We start from the raw sequence: 24,623 nt of genomic DNA, 5'->3' as shown, positions 1-24,623 counted from the left end.
AGAGTGGGGTTTCTGCTCCAAGGGAACCAATCAGAAACAAAGGTTGGAGCATGTTGGCCATTTTTGCAGTACAAATAAGCGCATTCTTAAAAAAGACAATTAATCAGTTAGCCCCCATGTTTATCTATTTGAGAAAATAACTTTTCTCAGTAACACCCGATAGGAAATAAGTTGTACTGCTAATTGCACCCTTCTCCATACTCAGACAAGGGGAATCTGTGCAAAGGCAAACATTTCCTGCTCTATTCAAGATACTGGTGAAATGTTTAATGTTAGTGAAGAGTAAATAGTTTAAACAATTCCATAATAACATTAACAACGTAAAACATGATTTAGTATAGGGGTTCTCAACCTTTTTGCTTCTGAGGCCCCCTCGCATATTACAAAAATTCCACAGATACCCTAGAACACAACACATATATTTTTCTGTATAGTAATTAGCATTTGGCTTCACTTACTGTCCAAGAAAAATGACCACTTGACAAGGGTAACAGAGAGTTTCAACCATGCAACCATACTCAAATGCTATTCAAAATTGACCTCCCAGTCTTAAATTGTTTATAGGCGAGGAACATGTTGAATATATTGCATTTTCAGGGTTTATTACAATCACCTCTGTAAAATGGATATGATAATACCCCTAACAGGAGACAAATGTTACAGTAAGCAGATTAGATATGCTGGAAGAAGTGTGCCCACCTTGTTACAATTTAGCTGGTTTTATATAATAATGGGAGCACGTTCTTGTGAGAGTTTAGAATTTAATCACAACCAGGGTCACTGGAACATTGCAGATTGTGGCAAAATTTTGTGTATTTTCTTTCATTCACTGTGGAGAAAGTGTTGCCAATCTTTTCCCTTCTCCCAGTTCACGGAGGCTTGATTTGCCCCTCCCTTCCGAGTTCATGGAGACAATCCTCCTGTCCCGGTTCATTAATGCTGCTGCCCCAAGCTCCTACCCGATACTGCTGCTTTGCTCCAGGATCGGACTTTGCTAAGCCTGGAAGATGAGAATTCCTGAACCTTGCAAGGCGGAATTTCTGACCTGGCATTTCATGAGAGCAAGATGGTTTCCAAGTGGTCCTGCTTACTGCTCTGTTGCTCAAGTGGTTTTTCACCCGTACAAATTTTATTTCTTGCACTCTCAAATGCTGCAAAACTATTGACCGAGGCCTTGCTGAATATGGTGGCAGTACAAAGGGCAAACCCCTTGAAACTTTCACGTGGACCCCTGGTTTAGAACCCCTGATCAAGCAAATGTAACTGATTAGCAATTTAACCAGATTAAATTAGGAAGGGGAAAATGTTTTAGCTTTTAACCAATGACAAAGGTAACAATGAGACTAGTGGAATGGTATAGGATCAGCAAATGTTTTGTGGGATGGCTCTTGAGTGAAAGATTGTAAATGAATGGGAAACTAATGGGTAAGTAAATAATTACATGGTAACAACATAGCTCAGGTGAGGTAGGAATGACCAGAGTTGGTGCAGGTGAACCAGCATAACTGTAAAACGCTAACTAGCACCACAAATCCATAGTCTGAACCACATACAAGTGGCATGGCACAACTGTGTTACAATGGAACTTGAATGCAAAGAATGAGCTTTTGGATCTACACGTGTCCTTGCATAACATCACCTATTTGAGCGCTGGAGCTTTCTATGGTGAAGGTGCTGGATAAATGATAAGTGACTAATTGTTTTCTGAGAAGTGTGACGAGAAACATGAACACCAAACCCACCAGTAATTTGTACTGCCAAAAGATTTACCAAGGTCTGCTGAAACAATCATTGAAGAGATAAATGCAAGCTGGATTTTTCTTTCCAACTTAACTCTGCCCCCGCCCTCTGCCGCCGCCCTCCCATTTAAAAACAATCCATTTAGCCACCACTAAACATTTTTAGTTTTGGGTCATTTTGAAATGTTGAGCTTTGAGCTATAGAACAAAATGTAATATCTAAAATCTGCACTTTGCATCCATGAGGAAACATAGATTACAGCTAGACTGAAGTTATGTGATATGATTGCATATATTTTGGCTTTAATTAAGCTACTTTTTTATCTTTTATTTTCTACATTTGCGCTTCTTTTCCCTTCCTCAACTCTCACTACTGATCTTTAATCCAAGAAGTGGGATTAGGCTGAATAGTTCTTTTTTGGCCGGCACAGGTCAAGTGGTCTCCTTCTGCGCCATAAAGTTCGATGATTCTATGAAGATGATGAGCTGGAGAACAGCTCCCAAGCCTTTGCCAAAACTGCGGTACAGCTGACTGCGAGAAGATGTGCAAGAGTGGCCCAAAGAGTTTGACTCTTTGATTTCCCTCTCTGAGTACTGCACAGGGTCTGGCTTCTACTCAGCTGTTCCTCATCGCAGTATGATCTGTGGTCAGCAATTGATCACACCAGAATTCTGAGCATGAACTAAAATTTCTATTTAGCCTTTCTGAATTTTAAGGTCTCTTGATGTCACTGGAGCCTGAACTACCGTGAGAATTTTGGTTTGAATTTACATAATGTAATCTATCAGAAAATACTGGCCCAGAAATTGCTGCAATGACACATCTCACAGCGAGCAACATGAATTGGGTCCTTCAGATCGCACTATATTTAAACTGCAAAGTTTAAGGATAGAGAAACAGGGTGAATTAGACTCAAATTAAATACAAGAAAGAGAAATAAAGAGAGGGAAAGAGAAAGAGTGGATTAAGAGAGAGAGAAAAGTAAACAGAAAGGAAAAGTAAGAAAAAAGAATAAGAAGAAAAAAGAACAAGCAGAAGAGGTCATTATGTATAACCCACTTGTGTTTGGGAATTGCTGTTGGTCCTTGAGAAGTTAATAATGAGTGAATGGCAGAGTAGGTGTGCAAAATGTACATGTATTCCCATATGCTGTATCTCAAAGTTAGTTTCCCTTAGTTAATTTCTGAAAGAAATTGATCTAATTTGGACTTTTGAGTGTCAAAACAGCTATGTATCCTGACAATTATTGCCTTCCGATACGAACAGGAAGGTGGATGGAAAGACCAGCACAAAAATACTGGCAAGACAGGAAAAAAAATGTTTTAAAAACCTCTCGGGACAATTTACTACCTGCATTTGTTCCCTTTCTGGGATTCTATGGTTAAATTTATGACAGGATGATAACCCATCAACAGAGTCCTTACAACAAGAATTGCCAGCACTAAATGGGAGCGGCGAGATTAATCTGTATTTACAGTGTAAATCCAGCAATTTCATGACATGCAATTAATTTCAATGGAGACGCTCACGGCGAGATTGCAAATTTTTTGTTTTTTTCAAGGCTAATGGCAAATCGCCCAGCAATTTATGGAGAAACGGAACTTGTGGCAGATTTCTTCTCCACCACAATTTGTTGGAATTTTTGCGAACTAATAATGGCGGGCCTCGTTATTTCGCCATTATGTTTCCAGCTATTTATGGGTTATTGTTATAGGAAAGGTTGCTTTACAGTTCATAAAGATTTTGATCTAGGATATAAATAGCCAATGTCTTGCCAAATGTTAGCAGAAAATCAAGTTTACTATGAAATTACAGACAGAAACAAAAAAGGAGGGAAGAGAGAAAACAGGTAATTATAGACCGGTTAGCCTGACATCAGTAGTGGGGAAAATGTTGGAATCAATTATTAAAGATGAAATAGCAGCGCATTTGGAAAGCAGTGACAGGATCGGTCCAAGTCAGCACGGATTTATGAAAGGGAAATCATGCTTGACAAATCTTCTGGAATTTTTTGAGGATGTAACTAGTAGAGTGGACAAGGGAGAACCAGTGGATGTGGTGTATTTGGACTTTCAAAAGGCTTTTGACAAGTTCCCACACAAGAGATTAGTGTGCAAAATTAAAGCACATGGTATTGGGGGTAATGTATTGACGTGGATAGAGAACTGGTTGGCAGACAGGAAGCAGGGAGTAGGGATAAACGGGTCCTTCTCAGAATGGCAGGCAGTGACTAGTGGGGTGCCGCAGGGCTCAGTGCTGGGACCCCAGCTATTTACAAAATACATTAATGATTTAGATGAAGGAATTGAGCGTAATATCTCCAAGTTTGCAGATGACACTAAGCCGGGTGGCGGTGTGAGCTGTGAGGAGGATGCTAAGAGGCTGCAGGGTGACTTGGACAGGTTAGGTGAGTGGGCAAATGCATGGCAGATGCAGTATAATGTGGATAAATGTGAGGTTATCCACTTTGGTGGCAAAAACATGAAGGCAGAATATTATCTGAATGGCGGCAGATTAGGAAAAGGGGAGGTGCAATGAGACCTGGGTGTCCTGGTACATCAGTCATTGAAAGTTGGCATGCAGGTACAGTAGGTGGTGAAGAAGGCAAATGGCATGTTGGCCTTCATAGCTAGGGGATTTGAGTATAGGAGCAGGGAGGTCTTAATGCAGTTGTACAGGGCCTTGGTGAGGCCTCACCTGGAATATTGTGATCAGTTTTGGTCCCCTAATCTGAGGAAGGACGTTCTTGCTATTGAGGGAGTGCAGCGAAGGTTCACCAGACTGATTCCCGGGATGGCGGGACTGACATATGAGGAGAGACTGGATCGACTGGGCCTGTATTCACTGGAGTTCTGAAGAATGAGAGGGGATCTCATAGAAAGATATAAAATTCTGACAGGACTGGACAGGTTAGATGCTGTAAGAATGTTCCCGATGTTGGGAAAGTCCAGAACCAGGGGTCACAGTCTAAGGATAAGGGGTAAGCCATTTAGGACCGAGATGAGGAGAAACTTCTTCACTCAGAGAGTTGTTAACCTCTGGAATTCTCTATCGCAGAGAGTTGTTGATGCCAGTTCGCTAGATATATTCAAGAGGGAGTTAGATATGGCCCTGATAGTTAAAGGGATCAAGGGGTGTGGAGAAAAAGCAGGAAAAGGGTACTGAGGTGAATGATCAGCCATGATCTTATTGAATGATGGTGCAGGCTCGAAGGGTCGAATGGCCTACTCCTGCACCTATTTTCTATGTTTCTATTTTATCTTTGCAAAGCAGCAGAAATGCAACTGAGGAGAAGACAAGAAAATAGAGATGTATGCTTAATAGTGCAGGATAAGAAAGCCGTGCAGTTCACTCCCCTGTTGGTTCTGCTCCATGACTGCCCCACTTATGGACAGTATATAAAAGGATAAGATGTAAAGAATGGAATAAATTAGGTAAAATTAACACTAAACAATTCAGTTGTTTAGCACTACATATCATCATAATCATAGGCAATCCCTCGGAATCGAGGAAGACTTGCTTCCACTCTTAAAATGAGTCTTTAGGTGGCTGAACAGTCCAATATGAGAGCCACAGTCCCCGTCACAGGTGGACAGATAGTCGTTGAGGGCAAGGGTGGGTGGGACTGGTTTGTCGCATGCTTTTTCTGCTGCTTGCGCCTGATTTCTGCATGCTCTCGGCGATGAGACTCGAGGTGCTCAGCACCCTCCCGGATGCACTTCCTCCACTTAAGGCGATTTTTGGCCAGGGACTCCTAGGTGTCGGTGGGAATGTTGCACTTTTTCAGGGATGCTTTGAGGGTGTCCCTGTAACGTTTCCTCTGCCCACCTTTGGCTCGTTTGCCGTGAAGGAGTTCCGAGTAGAGCGCCTGCTTTGGGAGTCTCGTGTCTGGCATGCAAACGATGTGGTCTGCCCAGCGGAGCTGATCGAGTATGGTCAGTGCTTCAATGGTGGGGATGTTGACCTGGTTGAGGAAGCTAATGTTGGTGCGTCCGACCTCCCAGGAGATTTGTAAGATCTTGCGGAGGCATCGTTGGTGGTATTTCTCCAGCGACTTGAGGTGCACTGCATAAGTACTTTAGTGTAAGTAGCCTCATAGTTATGATACTAGACTAGTAAACCAGAGGTTGTGGGTCCAAATTCCAACATGGCAAATTGTGAAATTAACTTTAAAATTCTGGTAATTTGCAGGCTGGTGCCAGAAAAATTACTATAAAAGCTGTTAGTTTGTTATAAAAAAGACAACTGGATCATTAATGCTCTTCAGGATCGGATCTGCCATCCTTATCTGGCTTACATGTGACTCCAATCAGACACTATGTAGTTGACTTTTAATGCCCTCAGAGCAATAAATACTGCCTTGTCAGAGTTACCCACATCCCAAGAACAACTCAAAAATGGTGACAATAAGCAGGCTTAGTGTAGTTTACTCACAGTATAATGAACTTCAATAGACTTTGTGTTCCTAGCATTCCAGTGTAGAGTAGAGGGTTCTCTCCTTGAATATAAATCTTGACAGCAGGAAACTGTGTAACATTCTCTTTTGAACAAACATCTGTCCAGTCTCCACAGTTAACGCGAGCCAGTACAAGGTCCTTCATATCTATGTAACAAAATTATTAGAAGCATTTTATTGCATTCAATTTAAAATAACAATTTTCAGTAAGATAGCATTTAAAAGGATATCCCTTCATAAATGGGCTTCTAGACTCTGAAGTTACTACTCTGGAAGTCAATGTATGTTAGTAACTCAGCACTATTACTGTGGTAACTCCTAAATTTGTAATATTTAAACAAAAACTAGAGATCTCCGGGATCACCGTTTTGAACTGTGCATGGAATTGTGTAACATCAATACAGCTAATGTACTGGCAACACTGCGGTCGGTATCACAACATCTAATGTCTCCTAATAATGCACATGCTGCATTAATACAGCTAATTTACTCCCGATGTGATGCTGATGCAGTGTGGCAAGTTTATGTAGGCAGTTTCCATTCTAATTGTGGAAATAGCAATTTATAATGGTAAAAGTTAACTATGAGAAATAAGGTTTTGTAAACAGGGAATGCACACAGACATAATTTTTTGAAATATATTATAGATTTACAGTGAAATACCAAAACAGATAGCAGAGCATAGAAATTTTGAACCCACAGCCGTCTGACACTGTAATTACACCAATGATCTCCAAGGCTGAAAAACTGGGAGATGCAAAAGTGACGCTTTAGCATCATCACTGGTGTAATTACAGTGTCAGACGGTTGTGGGTTCAAGTTCCACTCCAGTACAGAAATCTAGGCCGATACTCCAGTGCAGTTCTGAGGGAGTGCTGCACTGTCAGAGGTGCAGTCTTTCAGATGAGATGTTAAACAGATGCTCTCTCAGATGGACATAAAAGATCACATCGCACTATTTCGAAGAAGAGCAGGGGCGTTATCCCTGGTATCCTGGACAACATTTATCCCTCAACCAATTATCTGGTCGTTATTACTTTGCTGTTTGTGGGAGCTTGCTGTGCGCAAATCGGCTGCTGCGTTTTCTACATTACAACAGTGACGGCAATTCAAGAAGTACTTCATTGGCTGTAAAGCATTTTGGGATGTCTGGTGGTCGTGAAAGGCGCTATATAAATGCAAGTCTTTCTTTTCGTTGAGACCTAAAATGTATTTTCTGTATCCTTTGATGCATTTTTATGGCATCAGAATGGTTTGCATTAAAAATTTAAAAATTTCTACTAGTGCATTTTATTAAACATTCTGTGCCTAATGTGAATAAATGATGGATTGATGGCTTCAAACTTTAATTTTTATGCATGACGAGGGAACTTGAAGGAGGAATATGGCATAACTTTGGCACTTTCCTCAGGCCCCAATTACTCATGCTGATTTCCACTTGTTTTTATGTTCTACCGTATGCTAATTCTCAGGAAATTTCAGCATACCTCATTGATGGGAAGATCAGTGTAAACTTTTGTGCAATTTACTGGCTACCCAGACAGGAAGTTCCATCAACTAATGTCAAACAGCAAGAAGGAACCATTTCCAGGGACAAAGATCAAACAAAAACAATTTTCTGCATCCTATCACATGACTCAGTAGCAAATTAGAAACATAGAAACATAGAAACATAGAAAATAGGTGCAGGAGCAGGCCATTCAGCCCTTCTAGCCTGCACCGCCATTCAATGAGTTCATGGCTGAACATGAAACTTCAGTACCCCCTTCCTGCTTTCTCGCCATAACCCTTGATTCCCCGAGTAGTAAGGACTTCATCTAACTCCCTTTTGAATATATTTAGTGAATTGGCCTCAACTACTTTCTGTGGTAGAGAATTCCACAGGTTCACCACTCTCTGGGTGAAGAAGTTTCTCCTCATCTCGGTCCTAAATGGCTTACCCCTTATCCTCAGACTGTGACCCCTGGTTCTGGACCTCCCCAACATTGGGAACATTCTTTCTGCATCTAACCTGTCTAAACCCGTCAGAATTTTAAACGTTTCTATGAGGTCCCCTCTCATTCTTCTGAACTCCAGTGAATACAAGCCCAATTGATCCAATCTTTCTTGATAGGTCAGTCCCGCCATCCCGGGAATCAGTCTGGTGAACCTTCGCTGCACTCCCTCAATAGCAAGAATGTCCTTCCTCAAGTTAGGAGACCAAAACTGTACACAATACTCCAGGTGTGGCCTCACCAAGGCCCTGTACAACTGTAGCAACACCTCCCTGCCCCTGTATTCAAATCCCCTCGCTATGAAGGCCAACATGCCATTTGCTTTCTTAACCGCCTGCTGTACCTGCATGCCAACCTTCAATGACTGATGTACCATGACACCCAGGTCTCGTTGCACCTTCCCTTTTCCTAATCTGTCACCATTCAGATAATAGTCTGTCTCTCTGTTTTTACCACCAAAGTGGATAACCTCACATTTATCCACATTATACTTCATCTGCCATGCATTTGCCCACTCACCTAACCTATCCAAGTCACTCTGCAGCCTAATAGCATCCTCCTCGCAGCTCACACTGCCACCCAACTTAGTATCATCCGCAAATTTGGAGATACTGCATTTAATCCCCTCGTCTAAATCATTAATGTACAATGTAAACAGCTGGGGCCCCAGCACAGAACCTTGCGGCACTCCACTAGTCACTGCCTGCCATTCTGAAAAGTACCCGTTTACTCCTACTCTTTGCTTCCTGTCTGACAACCAGTTCTCAATCCACGTCAGCACACTACCCCCAATCCCATGTGCTTTAACTTTGCACATTAATCTCTTGTGTGGGACCTTGTCGAAAGCCTTCTGAAAGTCCAAATATACCACATCAACTGGTTCTCCTTTGTCCACTTTACTGGAAACATCCTCAAAAAATTCCAGAAGATTTGTCAAGCATGATTTCCCTTTCACAAATCCATGCTGACTTCGACCTATCATGTCACCATTTTCCAGATGCACTGCTATGACATCCTTAATAATTGATTCCATCATTTTACCCACTACTGAGGTCAGGCTGACCGGTCTATAATTCCCTGTTTTCTCTCTCCCTCCTTTTTTAAAAAGTGGGGTTACATTGGCTACCCTCCACTCCATAGGAACTGATCCAGAGTCAATGGAATACAAATTAAATGATGATCCTACCTAAATTCTGAGTAACTCATCCCAAAAACAGTTTGGACAAGTCAAATTGGTAAAGGTAGACTGGAGGACGAGTTCATGGAATGCATTCGGGACAGTTTCCTAGAACAATATGTCATGGAGCCAGCTATTTTAGATCTTGTATTGTGTAATGAGACAGGGTTAATTAGCAATCTCATAGTAAAGCATCCTCTGGGACAGAGTGAGCATAATACGATAGAATTACACGTTACATTTGAGAGTGACTTGCCCAAGTCCGAAATTGGAATCTTAAACTTAAGTAAAGCCAATTACACAGGTATGAAAGGCGAGTTGGCTAAGGTAGATTGGAACAATAGATTAAAAGGTATAGCAATAGATAAGCAGTGGCTAGCATTTAAAGAAATATTTCATAATTCTCAACAAAAATACATTCCATTGAGAAACAAAAACCCCACAGGAAAAGTGATCCATCCGTGGCTAACTAAAAAAATTAGTGATAGCATTAGATTGAAAGCAGAAGCTTATAATGTTGCAAAGAACAGTAGTAAGCCTGAGGATTAGGAGCATTTCAGAAACCAGTAAAGGATGACCAAAAAATTGATAAAAAGGGAAAAAATTGACCATGAGAGAAAACGAGCAAGAAATATAAAAACAGATTGTAAGAGTTTCTACAAATATGTAAAAAGGAAAAGTAGCAAAAGTAAATATTGAAATATTGGTCCCTTAGAGGCTGACGCAGGAGAAATTATTATGGGGAATACGGAAATGGCAGAAACGTTAAACAAATATTTTGTATTGGTCTTCACAATAGAAGACACAAATAGCATACCTAAAATGGTGGCGAACCAAGGGTCTATTGAGGATGAGGAATTTGATGTAATTAATATAAGTAGAGAAAAAGTACTAGAAAAACTAATGGGACTAAAAGCCAACAAATCCCCTGGACCTGACGGCCTACATCCTAGGGGTCTAAAAGAGGTGGCTATTGTAATAGTGGATGCATTGATTTTGATCTTTCAAAATTCCCTAGATTCTAGAACGGCCCCAGCGGATTGGAAGATAGCAAACCGGGAGAGAGAAAACATCAGTCATCGGGAAAATGCTGGAATCCATTGTTAAGGAAGTGGTATCAGGGCACTTAATAATAACATGATTGGGCAAAGTCAACATGGTTTTATGAAAGGGAAATCATGTTTGACAAATATATTGAGAGTTTTTTGAGGATATAACTCGCAGGGTAGATAACCAGTGGATGTAGTATATTTGGATTTCCAAAAGGCATTCTATAAGGTGCCACATAAAAGGTTATTACACAAGATAAGAGCTCATGGGATTGGAGGTAATGTATTAGTATGGATAGAGGATTGTTTAACAGACAGAAAACAGAGTAGGGATAAACGGGTCTTTTTCAGATTGACAGGTTGTAACTAGTGGGGTGCCGCAAGGATCGGTGCTGTGGCCTCAGCTATTTGCAATCTGTATTAATGATCTAGATGAAGGGATTGAGTGTAATGTATCCAAGTTTGCTGATGATACAAAGCTAGGTGGGACAGTAAGCTGTGAGGAGAACACAAAGCATCTACAATGGGATATAGATGGACTAAGTGATTGGACAGTAAGGTGGCAGATGTACAATGTAAGGAAATGTGAGGTTATTCACTTTGGTAGAAAGAATAGAAAAACAGAATATTTTTGAAATGGTGAGAAACTTTCAAATGTTGGTGTTCAGAGAGATTTGGGCATCCTTGTGCAAGAAACACAAAAAGCTAGCATGCTGTGTATAAGACTTGCCACCAGAGGGCACACCTGTGGGAGACCTATGGGTCACCTGTGTGTACCCTGGTGCAAGTAGGTATAAAAGGCAGGCCACCACGTTACTGCCTCACTTTGGAGTTATATTAAACAGACCAAGGTCACAATGGTTTAAGTTTACAACACAGCCCCATGGAGTTATTCTAAACATAACAACTAGCGACGAGTTACAGATCACAAACTTTCATGCGGAAATGGCTGGCATTGGTATTCTTGTGAGATTTATTGAGGGTGATGATTGGGAAGCCTTCGTTGAGCACCTCGACCAGTACTTTGTGGCCAACGAATTGGACACGGCTAAAACAGAGATCAAGCTCAGGGAGATTCTCCTCACCATATGTGGGTCATCGGTATATGGCCTCCTTACGAACTTGCTGGCACCGGCCAAATTAACGGACAAATCGTATGCAGAGCTGTGCACGCTGGCTAAGGAACACCTCAAGCCAAAGGAGAGCATCCTGATGGCCAGGTACCGCTTTTACACGCACCATTGCTCTGAACGCCGAACAGGCAGACAGGGTCTCGGGGGGAGGGTAGAGGATATGTGGGACAGAGGAATGCGATGAAAGGAACAATGGGGAGGGGTAGAGGAGGAAAAATTGGAGAGGAGGGGCTGATGAGCAGGAATGAAGAAAGGGTAGAGGAGGGAAGAGGAAGGAAAGGATGTGGAAAGGAGTGGAGGCGAGATCGAGGGAGGGGAGGACGTGGTAAGGTACTGGTCACCAATTGTGCCATAGTCTGGAAGGGGGATGGGGCCTTATTTGCACCTCAGTGGTGATGGCTGCCAATGGTATGTGTGTCTTAGCAGAGAGGAGAGCCAGAGGGGAGGGGTAGGTGAAAGAAGGGGAGGGGAGGGTGATAGAAAGTGAAAAGAGGGGTCATGAGGAGAAGGGGTGTTGAGAGACATGTGTGGGGAAAGAGTAGGATAGTAGGAGGAGAAAAGGAGAGGATGCTGGTTTCTGATACCGACCTTGCCAGGATGCCTCTGTGGGGGTTTGTGGTGTAGGAATGCGAGCTGCCTCTGCAACTGGGAGTAGGGTGGTGGAGGGTTAAATTAGTGCTACACTGATGGCTGGGTCAGTCGGTTTTTCCTACAATTGGGGAGTTTGTTTCATGTCTGAGCTGCCACACTGCATTTTCAATTCTTTGACAATTATCTTTCTCTACTTTGCATCTTTTTCTGCTGCTATCTTTGTTTTCCACCATGTGCTTCTATGGCCTTTCATTGCAATTTCTTGTGGGTTTTTTTTACACTACCTTTCAGATTTCTTTTTTAAACTGCTTGGTTGCAAGGGTTGAATTTTTTTTTTAGAAAGCTTGGCATTTCAATATTTGCAATGTGCCACATGTTATGATTACAGCATCACCTACTGGTGTGGCACCAATGACATCAGAAGAACACTCACTGTTTTTAAACATGTAACAGATAAAAAGGGATGCTGCGAAATACAGAAATCAATCTGGAAATTGTACAAATAATGACCTGAAATGGCAGCTGACGAGTGTTAAACTAATTCACTCCATTTTACCGTTATATCCGAAAGATTTGTGCAAAATATTTGCAAGGCTAGTGTCATTATGTTTTTCATTCATTACTTACATTATTTTCCACAAAATATGGATATGTAACTCATTATTCCCATAAAAAAGAAAACCAATAGTGCTTACAGATCCTTCATTACCAGGAATTGGGCCCACCTTTAAAACGTTCAAGCTCAGCTGCACGAGGGAGGAGGAAGATCGGGAAAGCAAGAGTGGTAGAGGATTCTATAGTTAGGGGAGCAGACAGGAGTTTCTGCGGCCCCAGGCATGACTCCAGGATGGTATGTTGGCTCCCTGGTGCCAGAGTCAAGGATGTCACTGAGTGGCTGAAGAACATTCTGAGGGGGGGAGGGTGAACAGCCAGAGGTCATAGTCCATATCGGTACCAACAACATAGGTAGAAAGAGGGATAAGGTCCTGCAGGCAGATTTTAGGCAGCTAGGAAAGAGATTAAAAAGCAGGACCTCAAAGGTAGTAATCTCCGAATTACTCCTTGTGCCATGAGCTAGTGAGTACAGAAATAGGAGGATAGAGCGTGGCTGGAGCGATAGTGCAGGAGTGAGGGCTTCAGATTCCTGGGACATTGGGACCGGTTCTGGGGGAGGTGGGACCTGCACAGGCCATACGGGTTGCATCTCTACAGAACCGGGACCAATGTCCTCGCGGGGGGGTGGGCAGGGTTGCTAGTGCTGTGGGGGGGATTAAACTCATTTGGCATGGGGATGAGCACCAGGATGTAGCATTAGTAAGGAGAAACAAAGTGATTTAATTAGAATGCAATTTAGTCATCCAGTACATGTTGATAACACTAAGAATGCCAACTCCTCAAATTGGGGCTATTAAATACCACGGTTACCATTACTAGATTTTAAAAGACAGCTACTTAGACACGTATAATGCATTAACAAAGTGTTCAGTGATTTCTATATTGATTATAGAGATAATTCCTAGAATTATTTGTTGATGTCAAGCACTTAACAATATTTGATTATTATGTACGAGCAGATCTCCCAAGGCATTGCGCATAGAGTGTCAAAGGATGGAATGTTTTGTAGAATACAGGTGTTATGTCATATAATGCGCAATGTATTATCAGGCATACTCACTCAAAGTTGTATTTTTATTACATGGATTTCCAGGATTTGGGGGGGATCAAGTGATGACATGCGGAAGGGATGGGTATGTGGATCTTTGGTAACACAGCAGGTGGTTCTGCAGATTGGTTGATTGTTCTTAATTATGAACAACCCTTTGCAGTACTGTAAAAAAATTCAATATTAGACCTAATACAATCATTTAATGGTTATGCCCTTTATACTCGTAGTCATTTAGAAAAGTCAGCATAGATGTAAAAGTGATCAAAATGACTAGTGTCCCTTGCAATAAATGCATAACTAGTTCATATGGGATAAGTTAGAAATGTGTTAGAAATAATGAAATCTCTTTTTTTGTATTAAAATAATGGTTGCAACAGCAATTGAGTCCATGATCCAAAGCAGAGTAAGCTTATAAAGCAGTAATAATTCATTTTCTTTCTACTTTGTACTTCCAAATTGGAAAAAAAACACAAATTCATATTTAGACCAAGAATAATGCTGATTGGTTAATGTATCCAGACTGACTTACAAAACTCAATGTAATATGGCAAATTTCCTGATGCCAATTCAATTGATGTCAGCATTAGTCTTACTATGTTGGGAATTATTTCTTGGAGCGATATTTTATTTTATTTGCATTCAGCCTAGAGTGCCTTGGACTTGCTTCTGACTGCTTGTGGGAGTGAGAAACCACTGGAAGGTTTTCACTGTAGGAAAGGAAGCATTGTCACCTACTGCCGAGGGACTGCCTATGATGATGATGACTGAGATGACTGAGTAATCTGCTCACACTGCTGCCTGTGGCTAGGTGATGACCAAACTCAATCCAAGAACACATCAGATCTCCTTGCCCATACTGGAAAAAGTCAGCAGAAAATAAGTGCACCCTTTTCTGCATATTTCTAATCTCCATGAATAACAAAGAATGGCACAAGTACATATTCATTTTTAAAATAACTCCAAAATGAAAACAAGCAACCCTACTCTTTCCTGACACCATGCTTCCTCTGGGTGGCTAAACATGCCTTTGTTTCTCCTATTCCTTAGGCAAGTCCATTTAATTCCACTCATCGCTGGGTCTCTGCCCCCACTGATCAGTGGGCCGACTGGTCTATTGGCAGTTATCAGACCTTGAAAGCCCTGTAAGACAGCAGCCTGTATCTTGGCTCTCAGAGTTTGGAAGCTGGTATGTAGGGCAGTATTTAATTGGTCTCCTACTGCCAACAGAGCTGCAGTCTGTGCTTCCCTGAAGGTGGAGGCACCGACTAGTCCTTGGCCACTTCTTCAATGGTGGTCTGCTGCAGATTCCAATGAAGCTGCCACTGAAGCCTGCAGTGAGAATAAGTTTTCTTGATGCTGCAGATGTCAGAGGCACATATGTCAGTGGGCGTCCATTGTCGGACACCGGCCTCAGAGCCTGCCGGTAGGGGTGATGTTTCTCGAACATCCTTCTTATGGGATCTGAGTCTCATGACTATGAAGCCTTGGCTTCTGCTGGGAAGGTGGCTTCCCACTCCCTACTCTTTGAACGCCTTCACGCTCTGTGAATCACCCACCACCACATCCTCACTAGCACTATCTAATTACCCCAGTTGAAAATGTGAGATGGTGCATGTCAATGAATATGCAAGTGATGCAGCAGGGGGAGGGAGCGAAAATAGAAAGAGATTGAGAGGATTATGGCAGATGAACGAAGCACTATATTGGTCCATCATCATCATAGGCAGTTCCTCGGGATCGAGGAAGACTTGCTTCCCCTCTTAGCATGAGTTCTTAGGTGAATGTACAGTCCAATACGAGAACCACAGTCTCTGTCGCAGGTGGGACAGATTGTCGTTGAGGGAAAGGGTGGGCAGGGAGCCTGGTTTGCCGCATGCTCCTTCTGCTGCCTACGCTTGATTTCTGCATGCTCTCGGCGACGATACTCAGAGCTCAGCGCCCTCCCAAATGCACTTCCTCCACTTAGGGCGATCTATGGCCAGGGACTCCCAGGTGTCAGTGGGGATGTCGCACTTTATCAGGGAGGCTTTGAGGGTGTCCTTGTAACGTTTCCTCTTCCCGCCTTTGGCTCGTTTGCTGTGGACGAGTTCCGAGTAGAGCGCTTGCTTTGGGAGTCTCGTGTCTGGCATGTGAACTATGTGGCCTGCCCAGCGGAGCTGATCAAGTGTGGTCAGTGCTTCAATGCTGGGGATGTTGGCCTGGACGAGGACGCTAATGTTGGTGCATCTGTCCTCCCAGGGGATTTGCAGGATCTTGCGGAGACATCGCTGGTGGTATTTCTCCAGCGACTTGAGGTGTCTACTGTAGATGGTCCACATCTCTGAGCCATACAGGAGGGCGGGTAGTACTACGGCCCTGTAGACCATGAGCTTGGTGATAGTTTTGAGGGATTGATCTTCAAACACTCTTTTCCTCAGACGGCCGAAGGCTGCACTGGCGCACTGGAGGCGGTGTTGGATCTCGTCGTCAATGCCTGCTCTTGTTGATAGAAGGCTCCCGAGATAGGGGAAGTGTTCCACGTTGTCCAGGGCCACGCTGTGGATTTTGATGTTTGGGAGGCAGTGCTGTGCAGCGAGGACAGGCTGGTGTAGGATCTTTATCTTACTAATGTTTAGCGTAAGGCCCATGCTTTCATATGCCTCAGTAAATACGTCGACTACGTCCTGGAGTTCAGCCTCTGTTTGTGCACAGATGCAGGCGTCGTCCGCGTACTGTAGCTCGACGACAGAGGTTGGAGTGGTCTTGGACCTGGCCTGGAGACAGCAAAGGTTGAACAGCTTCCCACTGGTTCTGTAGTTTAGCTCCACTCCAAGCGGGGAGCTTATCAACTGTGAGGTGGAGCATGGCAGCGAGGAAGATTGAGAAGAGGGTTGGGGCAATGACGCAGCCCTGCTTGACCCCGGTCCGGACATGAATTGGGTCTGTGATGGATCCGTTGATATGGATCACGGCTTACATGTCGTCGTGGAGCAGGCGGAGGATGGTCACGTACTTTTGGGGGCATCCGAAACGGAGGAGGACGCTCCATAGACCCTCGCGGTTGACAATGTCAAAGGCCTTTGTAAGGTCGAAGAAGGCCATGTATAAGGGCTGGCGCTTAAAAAAAAAAATTGGTCCAGGAACTCATGGGTGGGCTCGACCTTGACTTCCTCATCATTATCCTCCTCCTCACCTTTGTCATCCTCATAGTGCAGAAGGAAGAAGTACTGTCTCTCCTATAGATGAAGTCCTTACTACTAGGGGAATCAAGGGGTATGGTGAGAAAGCAGGAATGGGGTACTGAAGTTGCATGTTCAGCCATGAACTCATTGAATGGCGGTTCAGGCTAGAAGGGCCGAATGGCCTACTCCTGCACCTATTTTCTATGTTTCTATGTTTCCTTTTTTCCTCCTCATCCTCCTCCTTCTCTGTCCCCTGTTATTATGATGGATCTGCAGGACAGGAGGGAATAAGCTAAGAAAGCTAAGATCATTACTTCACCTCCTTGAGATCAGGAATGAGAGGTTTTGGAAGCCTGATGCTGTATGGTGCTTCATGGGGAGCAGATTACATTCCTGTCAACTCTATGGCCTACTCCACATGGGGAGTAAGGGGGAGGGATGCGGCTCCTTAACGTAAAAGATGTTGGATGCCTCGTCCCACTCTCCACTCTTCAGACTCTTTTGTGCTCTGTAAATCATGAACATTATGTTCAAGTTTGTCCAACAAGAAAAAAGAAAAGAAAATTGCATTTATATATAACACCTTTCTCGACCACTGGACGTCAACAGCCAATTAAATACTTTTTGAAGTGTAATCACTGTTGTAATGTAGGACACGCGGCAGCCAATTTGCATACAGCAAGCTCCCACAATCAGCAATGTGATAATGACCTGATGATCTGTTCTTGTTATGTTGTCTGAGGGATAAATATTGGCCAGGAAACTGGGGATAACTCCCCTGCTCGTCTTCAAAATACTGCCACGGGATCTTTTACATCCATCTGAGAATACAGACGGGGCCTCGGTTTAACGTCTCATCCAAACGACAGCACCTACGACAGTGCAGTATTCCCTCGAAGATCAGGCCCTCAAATCTGGCACCAAGCTTATGGTCTACAGGGCTGTAGTGATACCCGCCCTCCTGTATGGCTCAGAGACGTGGACCATATACAGTAGGCACCTAAAATCGCTGGAGAAATACCACCAATGATGTCCGCGCAAGATCCTACAAATCCCCTGGGAGGACGGATGCACCAACGTTAGTGTCCTCGATTTGGCCAACATTGAAGCACTGATCACACTCAACCAGCTCCGTTGGGCGGGCCACATGCCTGACACAAGACTCCCAAAGCAAGTGCTCTACTCGGAACTCCTACACGGCAAGCGAGCCCCAGGTGGGCAGAGGAAATCCTCAAAGTCTCCTTAATTAAAATGCAACATCCCCACCGACACTTGGGAGTCCCTAAGTGGAGGAAGAGCATCCGGGAGGGCGCTGAGCACCTCGAGTCTTGTCGCCGAGCATGCAGAAAACAAGCGCAGGCAGCGGAAGGAGCGTACGGCAACCAGACTCCCCACCACCCTTTCCTTCAACGACTGTCTGTCCCACCTGTGAGAGACTGTAATTTCCGTATTGGACTGTTCAGTCACCTAAGAACTCACTTTTAGAGTGGAAGCAAGTTTTCCTCGATTTTGAGGGACTGCCTATGATGATGACTCTCTCAACACTGCACTGGATTGTCAGCCTAGATTTTTGTGCTCAAGTCTCTGGAGTAACATAGAAACATAGAAAATAGGTGCCAGAGTAGGCCATTCAGCCCTTCGAGCCTGCACCACCATTCAATATGATCATGGCTGATCATGCAGCTTCAGTACCCCATTCCTGCTTTCTCTCCATACTCCTTGATCCCTTTAGCCATAAGGGCCGCATCTAACTCCCTTTTGAATATATCGAACGAACTGGCCTCAACAACTTCCTGTGGTAGAGAATTCCACAGGTTCACAATTCTCTGAGTGAAGAAGTTTCTCATCATCTCAGTCCTAAATGGCTTACCCCTTACCCTTAGACTGTGACCCCTGGTTCTGGAACATCGGGAACATTCTTCCTGCATCTAACCAATCCAATCCTGTCAGAATTTTATGTTTCTATGAGATCCCCTCTCATTCTTAAAAATTCCAGTGAATATAAGCCTAGTCGATCCAGTCTTTCTTCATATGTCAATCCTGCCATCCCGCGAATCAGTCTGGTGAACCTTCGCTGCACTCCCTCAATAGCAAGAATGTCCCTCCTCAGATTAGGAGAAACTGTACACAATCTTCAAGGTGTGGCCTCACCAAGGCCCTGTACAACTGCAGTAAGACCTCCCTGCTCAATATTCAAATCCTCTCGCTATGAAGGTCAACATGCCATTTGCCTTCTTCCCTGCCTGCTGTACCTGCATGCCAACTTCCAATGAATGATGTACCATGACACCCAAGTTTTGTTGCACCTCCCCTTTTCCTAATCTGTCACCATTCAGATAATATTCTGCCTTCCTGTTTTTGCCACCAAAGTGGGTAACCTCACATTTATCTACATTATACTGCATCTGCCATGCATTTGCCCACTCACTTGGAGTAGGTCTTGAACCAACAACCTTCTGACTCAGAGGCGAGAGTGCTACCCACTGAGCCACAGCTGACACTGGTGAGATAGAGTGAATTAAATGAGTGCCATTCCGAATGGTACCGGGCAGCTGAAGTAAGAGAAGTGGTGATTTTGCCTTGTTAAAGTGGAGGAAGAGGTTTTATGGTTGTCCATGGAAGTTGTTAGGGAAGTTAGTTGACACATGCTTCAAGATCCCTAGATAGTGCCCCCATCAATGAGTGCAGTGTGAAAGGTTAACTGCGCAGCTCTTAAATTTGGAGGGTGAAGGATGTGGTGGTGCCGAAGGAAGAAAAGGGAGAGGGACAGTCCATTATCTTGCCTGCCCTGCTGAGGTCACTGAACTTCTTGTGGCATTGCTTCTCAGATCTGGATGTGAGAAAGTTGTCAGTCAGTGGCAATGACACCGCCCATTTCCTCCACATGGCACAAGACATATTTTTCTGAATATTTTTTCTCCCAATGAGACCCTTTTAGTATCAAATGCTGCAGTGGCAGGCAGTCTTGAAAATTGGGACAAAAATACAAGCCATCCAATGCAGTATGAGACCTGAGAGCAAACTGATTGATCAAAACATTTTGATATTTACCTGCTGTTCCTTACCCTACTGCTGTAACTTTTTTTAAAGACTGTGCTCTCTTGTCCAAGCTCCGCCAGCAAAGTATTTACACCAATGGATCCTTCAAAGAATATGCAAATAAGCTCACCCACGAAATTCTGCAGGATTCAGCTCTGCAGAGCATCAGTGGGCACAACACAGAACTAAGAGAAGGAGAGGGATGTGGGGACGAATGAAATGGGGATTGATGGACACACGAGACGTGGGGGATGTAGGATGAGGAAGGGGGGGGGGGTGGGGAGGAGGGGAACTGGGGTGGGGGGGGGGGGAGAAAGAGGTCCTTCCCCACCATGTAACCAACCCAACAGGGGGGAAAAAGAGCGAAACGTAAAAGAGCAAAAGACAGGGAAGTGGAAAAAGAGATCATCCATTCCACTAGGAGGAAGAAAAAGAGAAAGAGGACAGAAGCAATAAGGGAAGTGACAAAGAAAAAGGCAGTAAAGAGCACAAGTGGAAAAGAGCGAAGGTGGGAGCTGAGACAAGGAGAGAAAGAGATAGACATGAGAGACATAGGGAGAGAAAGATTTTGTGCGCAGAGAGAGGGGGGGAAAGAGAGAGAGAGGGGGGAGAGAGAGAGAGAGAGAGAGAGAAAGAGAGAGGGAGAGGGAGAGAGGGGGGGAGGGAGAGAGGGGGGGGAGGGAGAGAGAGGGGGAAAGAGAGAGAGAGAGAGAAAGAGAGAGGGAGAGAGGGGGGGAGGGAGAGAGGGGGGGAGGGAGAGAGAGGGGGAAGAGAGAGAGAGGGGGGGAGGGAGAGAGAGAGGGAGGGGGAGAGAGAGGGGGAGGGGGAGAGAGAGGGGGAGGGGGAGAGAGAGGGGGAGGGGAGAGAGAGGGGGAAAGAGGGGGGGAGGGAGAGAGGGGGTGGGAGAGAGGGGAAGGAGAGAGAGGGGGAGGGAGAGAGAGAGGGGGAAGGAGAGAGAGAGTGAGACAATGGCTTGGATTTTGTGGTAGGAATAACGGAGAGACTTTCAGCGCTCACGTTATTAAGTAAATCGGACTGCAACTTCCAACGTCCGCACATGCGCAATTAAATACTAAAATGAGGAAGTTACTGTCCAATTTGTCCTGTTCCTCTAAAAGCTTCACTACGCCAGTACCTTGCTGAGAGTTTCAGCATTCAAACACATGAAGAGCGTGAAGTTGCAGTACTTACCCACTAGATACCCATTAAACACACCAGAAAAAGCTAGGGCTGGTGCATTCAAGTGTAAGTGAATGTTTAATGGCGTGATAAGGAATAATCACTACCAAACAACTTCTCTGGCACTGAAAATTTACTTTTACAAGTGTGGAGTCTTCAGATTCAGATTTTAATGTTGGAGATTTAGAAAAAAAATTACATTAAAAATGTATTTTACATTTTCTTTCTGTCTTTTATCTTTATCTCTTAATACCATCTTTATTAAAAGAGGAGTTAGTGTAAGAGTAAAGACATCTTACTGCAATTATATAGGGCTACGGTGAGACCGCATCTGGAGTATTGTGTACAGTTTTGGTCTCCTTACCTAAGGAATTATATATTTGCCATTGAGGAAGTGCAACAAAGGTTCACCAGACTGATTCCTGGGATGGAGGGGTTGTCCTATGAGGAGAGATTGAGTAGACTAGGCCTAGATTCTCTAGAGTGTAGAAGAATGAGAGGTGATCTCATTGAAACATGCAACATTTTTCCAGGGCTTGACAGGGCAGATTATGGGAGGATGTTTCCTCTGGTTGAGGAGTCTAGAACCAGGGGTCACAGTCTTAGAATAAGGGGTCACCCATTTAGGACTGAGATGAGGAGAAACTTCTTCACTCAGAGGATGGTGAATCTCTGGAATTTTCTACCCCAGAGGACTGTGGAGGCTCAGTCATTGGGGGATATGGAGATAGAGCAGGAAAGTGGAGTTGAGGTAGAAGATCAGTCATTATCTCATTGAATGGTGGAGCAGGCTCGAGGGGCCGAATGGCCTACTCCTGCTCCTAATTCTTATGTTCTTATGTTTTCTTTTCCTCACTTATTTTGCTTTCTGTACATGATTTTACAATGAATTAAATATTCTAACGCACTACCTGGTTCACACTCTGCTTATCTCATTAAGGATTCTTCAATCGATTGATTGAGGAGACACGTTCACACACGGCCCAGATCCCCTGCCGAGGACACCGTGCTGTATCAGACTCCCAAGGACCATAAGTTGCCACTAAAAAGCCCATGAAAAGTTGTGAGCAGCTGTAAGCGTTATGAACAGCAAGTGCCGTTCGTTCGCTACTGACTGCAAATTCTGGGCCACTTCGTCCTCCAATTTACCATGTGCAATGCCATGGGTAACAGAATTTATTATTTATCCTATTTCTATTAGACACATCCTTTCAAGCCATCTGAGCCATCAGGAAATCCAACAGTATTAATTTAACAGATTTTAAAAGGGTCCTTTAGGTGAGATTCCTTCAGGAGGCATTGGCACAAATTACTTTCACGAATTATACAGTTCACTTCATAATTTCCAAATAGTTTTGAGACATGTGCTTTTCATTATACATCATATGCAACTTCATTTAATCTGACCTTCCAAAATTAAAATGATATTTTTTCAAATTCTGAAATGCATATTGAATCATTAATATTCATTAATTCAACCCTCAGAGATATTTTGACACAATTTCTTTGTAAAAGTAATCCAAATGTAGTGAAAATTAAAGCAAATACGTGGTCATGAGGTCATTCAGGACTCTGTAGAGAGTAAAACAAATTGTAATTTTTCATCCACCACTCCCTGACTTGACATTCTTGTAAGGAATTTGTAATTATAATAAAAAAAATGGCACAGCAATGGCTTTAGTAATCAGGGTAGGTCACATACACCAGATGTTCCGCATCAAAAGATATCCAAACGTTGGAAGATTCGGTTAACTCAGCATCATACAGTTCTAGTCTTACAGATTCCCACGCTACATCAGTTGAGGTCTGAAATACTGAAACTTGGTTATTGGAGGAAAACGTAATGCTCAAGAAGCTCGATGATAGGACTTCTCTAGACGTGGTTTATACATTTTCTGATTGTGCAGTTGACAATTAGGATGCAGCAGATAAATACATTTTCAAATAATACCTGTTGATAAAAGATATGGGACAATCTGGAACGATAGGCACAACTTTCCTTTCTTCTTCTGAGGCAGAGTGTGTTATGAAGCAAAATATTATTCCTACAATTGACTATGACTGGAAAAATCAGGCAATAGACTGAAATGGGCTAAGGCAAAAAGGAGTTAATCAATCTGATAGAAACAGGCAAATTGTTATTCAAGTCTTTGCAGCACATAAATCATAACTTAATAATATATTGATCATGGCTTTCCAGATTGAGGGGGCATGAGACAACCAAAAAGAGAATTAAAAATGCATCTCCAAGGGAAAACCCAAAGATTGAATAAACGCAAAGACAAGGTAGCCTGGAAGAGCATGAACACTCAGATAAATAGTTTTTTTTTTAATTTAGAGCACATCCAACTGTTGCAAATAGTACATTTAGCAAATGAGTCCATAATGCAACATTCAAGAATTATGCATAAAGTATTTTCCATTCGACTGGATTAATAAATCAACCATTTTCTAGGAGCTCCATTCTGCTGGCCAGCTCAGGCATATTCTTTTGTTTAATGTTGCTCAATCACAAACTCAATTTGATTAAACGTAATAGAATATCATACTCTTCCAGAGCATTTCTAATTTTTCCATGAAATTCAGCTTTTGAAGCCTACGTTGAACCTTCAGATAATGAGCTCATGATATTTTGAGATTTCTCTGCAGAAAAGGGCAGTCATAAGCAAAAATTATTTCATAACCTGTAGCAAATACAAAAGGTTGCTCACGGCACCACCACATAACATTGGGATGGATATTTAACACCTGGGCAGGAACGGAGCTTAGCGATCAGCCGCCACTGCCAGGAGCAGCAGTAGTCGGGAGGCCCAGGTAACTTTTAAACGCCGGACCTGATTTAAAATCTTCAGGAAAGACTCCCGCCCAAACGTGGAGGAAATGCGAGGAAGCTGGCAGGCAAGAGCGGGAGTTTGGGTGGCAGGAGGCCGCTGTTGTGGGACCCGAGAGAACATTCCCCAGCATAAGGTAAGCAGTTAGGAGGGGGCTCTGGAGGTAATCGTGGTCGGGCAGGGGTTTGCAAACCTAAGGGGAGGCCGAAGGTTTTCTTACGAGACATGGAGGAGCACTTCTGCTCCTTCTGCCCCACAAGGAAACTAAATTTCAATTATTTTTTATACCTATCTGCTGGGTCTCTGCTTCCCTGAGCTCCTGTTCCTGGTAGGTTAACATATTTTAAAGGCTCGAAGAACCAAATGGCCTACTCCTGCTCCTATTTCTTATGTAAAATCTGATGCCAAAATGAGTCTATCCAAGTCAAATAGCCTATTCATGTGGCCAGAATCTAACTGATGCTAAAACTGAACATGTAGAAGCAGATGTGGAAATAGAATTAAGGCTTTTGAAGCAGATTGGAAACATGGTCCTGATTATCTTTACCCTAAGGTGCTGAAAGAAATGGGGGCTGCATTATGCAATCCACTGGCTGATATACTGAGG

The 24,623-nt window shown here is 43.4% G+C and overlaps 1 protein-coding gene across 2 annotated transcripts in view; it reads right to left on the bottom strand.

The window, feature by feature from the left end:
• The window catches only part of txndc16 (thioredoxin domain containing 16), a 215,085-nt gene that overhangs the window by 81,286 nt on the left and 109,176 nt on the right, over positions 1-24,623 (bottom strand). For both annotated transcript variants that reach the window (XM_070879211.1, XM_070879212.1), the window contains exon 14: positions 6,175-6,343. In XM_070879211.1, the coding sequence (XP_070735312.1) occupies positions 6,175-6,343 (169 nt within the window). The remainder of the gene's footprint in view (positions 1-6,174; positions 6,344-24,623) is intronic.

Source organism: Pristiophorus japonicus, chromosome 4, assembly GCF_044704955.1.
Source record: "Pristiophorus japonicus isolate sPriJap1 chromosome 4, sPriJap1.hap1, whole genome shotgun sequence".
NCBI lineage: Eukaryota > Metazoa > Chordata > Chondrichthyes > Pristiophoridae > Pristiophorus > Pristiophorus japonicus.
This window is presented reverse-complemented; position numbering and strand designations above follow the sequence as displayed.